The 7,150-nt window shown below is 62.1% G+C and overlaps 2 protein-coding genes across 6 annotated transcripts in view; one reads left to right on the top strand and one right to left on the bottom strand.

Annotated features, from left to right (window-relative positions):
* The first annotated feature begins 44 nt into the window (after window positions 1–44).
* RHBDD3 (rhomboid domain containing 3) lies at window positions 45–5,192 on the top strand. 5 transcript variants are annotated; one of them, XM_052654706.1, is made up of 8 exons: window positions 45–141; window positions 390–544; window positions 1,500–1,590; window positions 2,169–2,348; window positions 2,982–3,365; window positions 4,237–4,399; window positions 4,488–4,775; window positions 4,866–5,192. In XM_052654706.1, the coding sequence occupies exons 4-8, from the start codon at window positions 2,201–2,203 to the stop codon at window positions 5,041–5,043; spliced, it is 1,161 nt and encodes a 386-aa protein (XP_052510666.1). In that variant the 5' UTR covers window positions 45–141; window positions 390–544; window positions 1,500–1,590; window positions 2,169–2,200; the 3' UTR covers window positions 5,044–5,192. The 5 variants fall into 5 exon arrangements, with proteins under 5 accessions (XP_052510666.1, XP_052510667.1, XP_052510665.1 ...); XM_052654707.1 differs by having other exon boundaries at window positions 51–201; window positions 1,500–1,584; XM_052654705.1 differs by having other exon boundaries at window positions 51–201.
* A 915-nt stretch (window positions 5,193–6,107) lies between these two features.
* Window positions 6,108–7,150, bottom strand: part of EMID1 (EMI domain containing 1) — a 40,092-nt gene continuing 39,049 nt past the window's right edge. The window contains exon 17 of the mRNA XM_052654890.1: window positions 6,108–6,229. Coding sequence (XP_052510850.1) covers window positions 6,108–6,229 — 122 coding nt within the window. The remainder of the gene's footprint in view (window positions 6,230–7,150) is intronic.

The following is a 7,150-nucleotide window of genomic DNA, read 5'->3' as shown; positions in this document are numbered from 1 at the left end:
AGGGACCCGGGCCTTAAACAACTGCTGACTAATCGGCGGGCGGCGGAGGAGGGGGTGGCGTGCCGACCGGTCGCCCGCGGTCACGCGCCGGAGGGCGAGCAGAATGAGCTCGGGGCGCTCGGGCCTCGGCGGGAAGCTAGGGTACCGACTGCCAGCCGAGGGCCCCACTCGGCCTTCGGGGGGCGGGGGGCGCGCTCCGCAGTGAGTACCCCGGACACGTGGCCCGGCCCGCGGGGGAGGGAGCCGAGACCGGTGGGCTGGATGGGAGGCCCTGAACCTAGCGCCCAGCCCGACAGGCCCGCCCCCGCCCCCGCCCCACCCCCGAGTAACGGTCGAGGTTGCGAAGACTCTTTTAATCAGCCCTCATCCAACACTCTTTGTTTTTACAGAAGGGGAAACTGAGGCCCAAGGAATTTGGGTACATCTCCTAAAGTCACAAAGCTGAGTCTCACCCTCACCCGGGACCCCCACCCAACTGTCCATGACCCGGAAGAATCATTCCCGTCCCTATCTTTCCATTCTGTCCTTCCGGTTTCCCGGAGAGGTAGGCGGGGTCTGAGGGTGCCCAGCTCCATTTTATAGAAAGAGATTGAGCTCTGCAGCATTCAGATCCCAGTTCAGTTTGTCCAAGGGCAAGCCTCTTACTCTTGTTAAAGTACCCCGGGGGGAGGGGGGTGATGGTGAGGGTGCAGGAGGATAGCAGTGCCGCAAGGCTGACACCAGCCTGACTTCTTGGACTCCACCCGATCTCCCCAGCCGGATGCCCAGGTCCAGCAAAGGGCAGGACTCATTCAAATCCTTGAGCGGGACCTGGAACAAAGCTAGTGTCTTTCTTTTCAACGAACACATAGAAAGCACGAGCTGTGTGCTAGGAGCACCCTGAGAAACGGCCGTGAGTGAGAGGAGCATCCCTCCTCCCCCAGTTCAGACCACCTGCCTAGAAAACTGGCCAAGCGCTACTCATTAGATAGGGTAGGCTCCATAATGATGGGGGCGAGGGGCGCTTTGAGCTGGGCTTCAAAGGATGAGTAGGAGTTTGCTGTTGGAGAGATGGAGCGAAAGACATTGCAGGCAGAGCAGTTTTCTATATTTTTTCTGCAAGAGAGTGGCAGGTGGGTTTTGATGCCAAGGATGCCCCTGACAAGGGAGCAGATGAGGCAGCCCTCTTATCTCTGGGATTTCCCTTCCTCTCCTGTGACATCGGCTCAGTTGGAGTCCTGAGACATGCTAGGGTACCAGAGTGGGGATTCCAGCAGGGCTTAGAAGACACGCTGGATGTGAGGAGGGAGAACATGGGAGGGAAAGCCTTGCTTCGTGGGCAGGGGATTGGCACGATTGAGGGCAGCTGGGCTGGAGCGACTGGTTCCGTGTTGAGGCCTCTCCCTTGGTGGGGACGGCCAGGGTGGCTGCCATTTATCCAGCAGGAACTGTGGGCCTGCCTAGTCTATTCCTTTTTCTTATCCTACAAGGAGTAAATTTGCTTAATCCCCAATTTACAGATGAGGAAGGAGAGGCTCTAAACTTGCTCAGAGAGGAGGAGACAACAGGAAGAAGCGGAGTGGATCCTGGAATCTTCCTGTGGAAGTGAGGGTAGGGCCAGAGGGGCTGCGATCAGGGCTCGAGGAGGGGGATGTCTCTGTCCGGTGTCACGGTGTGGACTCCAGCTGCACCTCCTCCAGCCCTCCAGCTCCACCTGCTCCCTAATCTGCCTGCCCTTTGGCTGGCCTCGCCCCCTCGGTCAAGGGCAGCTGAGGCCACCTGGAGCTCTTAAGTCAGTGGAGGGGAGCGGGAGGAAGGTGGCTGGTCTGTAGCCAGAGGGAATAGGGAGGCAGAAGATGGCCTTCAATTTGCCCTGGTGGGGCTGCACAAATCCCCCCCAAACTGGGGAGCCTGGCGTCCCCGTTCAACTTCCTGCTCCCCGTGCTCCGCAGTCTGGGCACCTTTTCAGGGCCCATCGGGGCCTGGCCTCTTCGCTCTGACACATAGACGGGACAGCGGTGGCTGAGCACAGGGCCAGGCTCTGAGCTCTAATGTGGCCAAGTTGCTGCATCGACCTCTCCAGCCTCGGTTTCTACTTCTGAAAAATGGTGCTGTTGCTATGGTAGCTGAAAGGAGGTCAGATAAAAGCTGCAATAGTAACTGTTGTCACTGTTTTCCTTTACCCCTAGCACACAGTCCCACGGCCACCTTCAGCCAAGTTATGCATGCCAGAGGCCCCCCTGGCCTACCGACCCCGGCACTGCCTCTCGCTTCCTCTGTCCTGATGCTGCTAATGAGCACCCTGTGGCTGCTGGGGGCCGGCCCCAGCCTCGTCCTGGCCCCAGAGCTGCTGCTGGACCCTAGGCAGGGTGAGGGCCGGCCGCATGAGCCTTGGAGGCAGGAGATTTGCTGTAGGGCCTGAGACCAGTTGGCAGGAGCACGTGCGTCCTGCAGCGGTCAGGCAGGCGTCGGACCCAGCGCCCCGGGGAAGGTCTGCCTTGGCCAGGAGCGTGCCCAGCTCAACCACAGCCGAGGAGGGAAGGCAGAGGGGCCAGCACAGGGGTGGGAGCCTGTGAGGAGGAGTTCTTTTCGGATGGCTCCCCTGTCTGGTGGCTTTCCCTTAAACTAAGGCTTTTAGCTAAGCCCAAAAATAGGGAGGAGGAGCTAGGGGTTTGAGGACTGGCGGGAGCTGGGCACCTGTTTCCCAAGAATTGGAGGAGCTCAAATGATGTTCACAGAAATGAAGTGAGTTTCCTATGGCTGGGTGCTCTAAGAAGACTGATGGTTGGGTCTGGCTTGTTCTACTTAAAGTAGCAGCGGGGAGGGTAGCCATAGTGTTTGGAAGCCCTTGATCCCCTCGACCAGGGGTGAAAGTGCTGGCCGTGGGCAGGCTCTGGCTCCCCGGGAGGGGAGACTGGCTTGGTGGACGGCCCCAGCACACCTGGGCCAGACTCGGGGGACACAGCCCCTAACCTGGCACATAAGCCCCTTCTCTCCCCCAGCACACCGGCTGCTCACACATGCTCTGGGCCACACGGCCCTCCCCAGCCTGCTGCTCAGCCTGCTGCTGCTGCCCACATCGGGCTGGCAGCAGGAGCGCCACCTGGGCACGCTGCGGTTCCTGCATGCCTCCAGCCTGCTCGCGCTGGCCTCCGGGCTGCTGGCCGTGCTGCTGGCTGGCCTCGGGGTGTCCGGTGCAGCCGGGGGCTGCGGGTACATGCCCGTCCACCTGGCCATGCTGGCGGGGCAGGGTTCTCGCCCTCGACGGCCCCGGGGGGCCCTGCCACCCTGGCTCCTGCCGTGGCTGCTGCTCGCCCTGACACCACTGCTCAGCTCCGAGCCACCCTTCCTGCAGCTCTTCTGCGGCCTCCTCGCTGGCCTGGCCTGTATCCTTTGCCGGGGCCCAGGGCTGCTGTGGATGTGTGGGCTCCGTGGCTGGGCCCCCCTGGGTGCCAGGGAAGGAACTGGCACGAGGAGTCAGGCCCCCCTCATTCACACGCATCCCACGGGGCATCTCTGAGTGTTCTCTCTCCGGCTCTGGGCTGGGGACTGGGGGCTCATGGCCACACAGAGGTGCCAATTACAGTTTAAAGGAGAGCCTGGGAGCTGAGGGGCCCTGGGAGGCGCCTAGCCTGGACATCCCAGTGGAGATGGCAGCTACACCGGGGCCGTGCAGGATGAGATGGTGGAAGAGGAGAGCACGGGCCTGCAGTCAGCGTAGAGGACGAAGGGCCAGGGTGAAAGTGAGCCTGGGGCTCTCCTGGCCCCAGAAGGGGGCCTGGTGCGGGTGTGTTAAACACAGGCTTAATGCCTTTCAGGGCGACACTGCAGTCAGAGGGAACGGTGGGCACAGGCTGGCCCCGGGGGTTGCTTAGGACTGAGGATGCCCGGCCGGATCCTGGAGAGGAGCGTGTTGCCCTCGCTGTGACAGTGCCCAGGGGTGGGCCTGGTGTCACAGACCTGAGCGGGCCCACAGGGCTCGGGGGATGGCAAGTGGGGGGCAGCCGAATTGGGGTGAGATGGGTTTAGGGATGAGGCACACCACTACCTCTTGCTGGCTGGGTAGCTGCAGGCGGGTCCCTTTTCCTCTCTGAGCCTCCGCCCTGATGAGGGTGATAACACCGCTCTGGCAGGGCCATGGTGAGGAGACAGGAGGGAATGCCTGTCACACAGCGGGCACGGGGCCTGGCATGTGGCCTGGGCTCCCCCGGCTGCATGTGGTTTTCCTTGACCAGCCGCCCTGCCCCGGGCAGACAGACGCTGCCGGGGCCTTCCGGTGGCTGGAGCTCTCAGAGCGGCGGCTGCAGGCGCTGCAGGAGGGTGTCCTGTGCCGGGCCCTGGCGGGGTGCTGGCCGCTCCGGCTCCTCCCCGCCCCAGGTGGCCCAGCTGAGCTGCCCGTCGCCCATCCTCCCGGAGCGAGGTGAGGGTGATGCCGAGGACACCGGCCCCGGTGGCGACAGCCGTGCCGGTGGCTGGCAGTCAGCCTTCTTCTGCTTCTGCCCCTCCAGGTCCCCCACCCCTGGACCTCCCCGCATGGCCTCCCCTAGCCTCTGGCCCCTCAGTGAAGGCTCAGCCTCTATCCCACCAGGCCTGAAGCCCGTGCAGCCTCTCTGGGAGGGCTCCTCAGAGGCTGGACTGGCCTGGTCTGGGCCTGGCTTCCCCCCGGGGACCCCGCTGTGGGCAGCCCTGGACCAGCAGATGCTGCAAGAGGGGATCGAGGCCTCGCTGCTTGAAGGCCCAGCCCAGGGCCCCGAGAGCCCACTCTGGTTGCCTAAGTCCTCCGTCTCCTCTCTGCGGTAAGGTGGGGTGGGTGGGGGGGGGAGTGCCCTGTTGTGGGGGCTGGAGGCAGCCCTGACCCTCCCTCCCCACCCCCTCCCCCGCCGCAGGCTGCAGCAGCTGGAGCGCATGGGCTTCCCCACGGAGCAGGCAGTGGTGGCTCTGGCAGCCACGGGCCGAGTGGAGGGGGCCGTTGCACTGCTGGTCGGTGGGGAGGTGGGCACCGAAGCGCTGGTGACTCAGGGGAGAGAAGGGCCCACCCACCCTGAGGGTCCTGGGCCCCCATAGCATAGACAGGCCCTCAGGTGAGAAGAAGCCCGGCCTGTGAGGGGGACGTTGGAGCCCCAGCCCTGTCTGCTAGAGTCAGGAGGGGGTCCAGGGTGGCCCCCCAGCACCCTGCCCCAGTACTGTTGAGAATAAAACCCAGTTTACTTTTCAGCCTGGATCTCGTGGGGCAGTGCTTGTCTGACTCTTACGTTGGCATCAGGGGGTTGAATGAATGAACGAGCAGTGAACAAATGGCCGGCTGCAGGAGGGCAGTGCTCTTGCTGGACGCCTGGCTGGGGGTGGGGATAGCCTGAGCCTCTGCTCTGCCCCCTACCCCGTCCCCCAGCTACCCAGGTGATGGCCAGGGAGCCCCGGCTCCACGGCCCTCGGGGACAGTGAAGGCCACTGAGGAGAGCTGCTGGCCTGCCGGCCGCTCCATCTAAGTGCACACAGACCAGGCCAGCGGGCAGTCAGGCGGGGCCTTTATTGGCTGATACGCATCTACCTGCTGGGGCTGTCACAAGCGGCTGTGGAAGCAGGCAGCCCCCCTCCCCCGGACCATGGAAGGGGCTGAGGGTACTGAGGGTCAGAACTGACACAAAGAGCCCCGAACATCCAGTCAGATCAGGTAGCTCGACCTCAGGGTCAGGAAGCCAGCACCAGAAAACGAGGAGGGGTACAGGTGGGCCCCCCAGGTTTAGCTGGGGAGCCGGGAGGCGAGACTGCCTGCCCTCGTCATGCGTGTGGAGGGCTGGGCAGTTGATGAGACAAGCTCCAAACCTGCTGCCTCCTGCAGACCTGCATCACCCCATTTCACAGAGGGAAACTGAGGCCCAGGGCCCTGAGCAAGGCCTCACCTCTCACCTGGGCCGCGCCTCCCTCTCAGGCCCCAGTCCCTGCTGAGCCTCATAGGAAGCAGACGTGCGCGGGGTGCCAGGACCAAGACCCCCACCCAAAGGCCTCGGTGGTGGAAGGGACCCTGAGGATATTAATAAATACAGGCAGGCAGACCCCAGAGGCAGCTGGCCCAGGCGAGGCTGGCAAGGGAAGCCTGGCTGGCCCTCCCCCAGGGGCCACCACAGCCCTCAGTCTCTCTCGTCTCGGCTCCTGGGGGCCACGATCCGGTAGCTGGCCGCATGTCCTCTCTTGCCCCGCAGGAGGCTGGGGGTGCCCGTGCCGGCGAGGCTTGCCCCCGACCCCTCTGGTTCTGCCGGAGGGAAGAGGAGAGGGAGGGACGGAGAGAGGCCAGGTTAGTGAGGTCTGTGTGAGGCACCCACCTGCCCTTGGCCTTCCAGGGGTGGGGCTCTGTCATCTGGAAGCAGAGCTGTGGGAAAGAAGGGGGTCTGCAAAGCTGCTTAGTGCCCGTCCCCCTGGGATTTACTAGCCCCTAACCCAACTAGAGCACTCAGGGCCTCTGCTTGATTTTCTGTGACAGGTGGGGATAAACCCACCATGTTTCTGAAATGCTTTGTATGTAGCGGATGCGCCATGAAAAAGTACTTTTTCATTAACATATTTTGGATGTGGAGGTGTGCCCTGAGTCATTCCCATTTCATAGCTGGGTAAACTATGGCCAGGCATCAGTCTTTCTCTCTCGTTGGGTTATACAACCCAAGTGGGGAAGGGTTTAGGAAGGCTAGGCTCTTGCCACTGACCTACTGTGTAGCTTCGGACCTCTGTCAGGGTCTCAGTTGTCTGATTGCTAAAACCTGGGGGATAGTCCAGATACAGAGGCCCTGGGCAACTCCAGTAATTGTTGAAGTCAGTTCTGATTTGGCTATGGTGAATTAGCTGGCCTCCAAAAGTAAAACTGAATAATTGGTGTTTTTCCCACCTGGAAAACTCCTACTCATCCTTCAGAACCCAGATCAGTACCTACCTCCTCCAGGAAGCCTTCTGTCACTATCACCTCAGTCCTTCTCAAATGAGGGGATAGGCAAGTTGGAAGGATGGACTGTTTTTCCAGAGGGAGAGTCCCAGGATGGAGGACTTGGCTGAGCCTCTAAAACCCTGTTCACAGAACCAACACTTGGACTCTGGTTGTGCATCAGCTGTGCACTGAAGGCCAAGCGGCTGTACCCTCATAGTCATAACTGTCCAGTGTCCTGGCCCTGTGTCCCGTGAACCT

Source organism: Budorcas taxicolor, chromosome 17, assembly GCF_023091745.1.
Source record: "Budorcas taxicolor isolate Tak-1 chromosome 17, Takin1.1, whole genome shotgun sequence".
NCBI lineage: Eukaryota > Metazoa > Chordata > Mammalia > Artiodactyla > Bovidae > Budorcas > Budorcas taxicolor.
The sequence above is the reverse complement of the archived record's forward strand: the minus strand, read 5'-3'. Positions and strand labels throughout refer to the sequence as shown.

Coding starts and splice junctions, on each gene's coding strand:
- RHBDD3 (XM_052654706.1), top strand. CDS start 2,201: ATGCATGCCAGAGGCCCCCCTGGCCTACCGACCCCGGCACTGCCTCTC. Junction 4,400..4,487: donor GCCCATCCTCCCGGAGCGAG/GTGAGGGTGATG, acceptor CTGCCCCTCCAG/GTCCCCCACCCCTGGACCTC. Junction 4,776..4,865: donor TCCTCCGTCTCCTCTCTGCG/GTAAGGTGGGGT, acceptor CCCCCGCCGCAG/GCTGCAGCAGCTGGAGCGCA.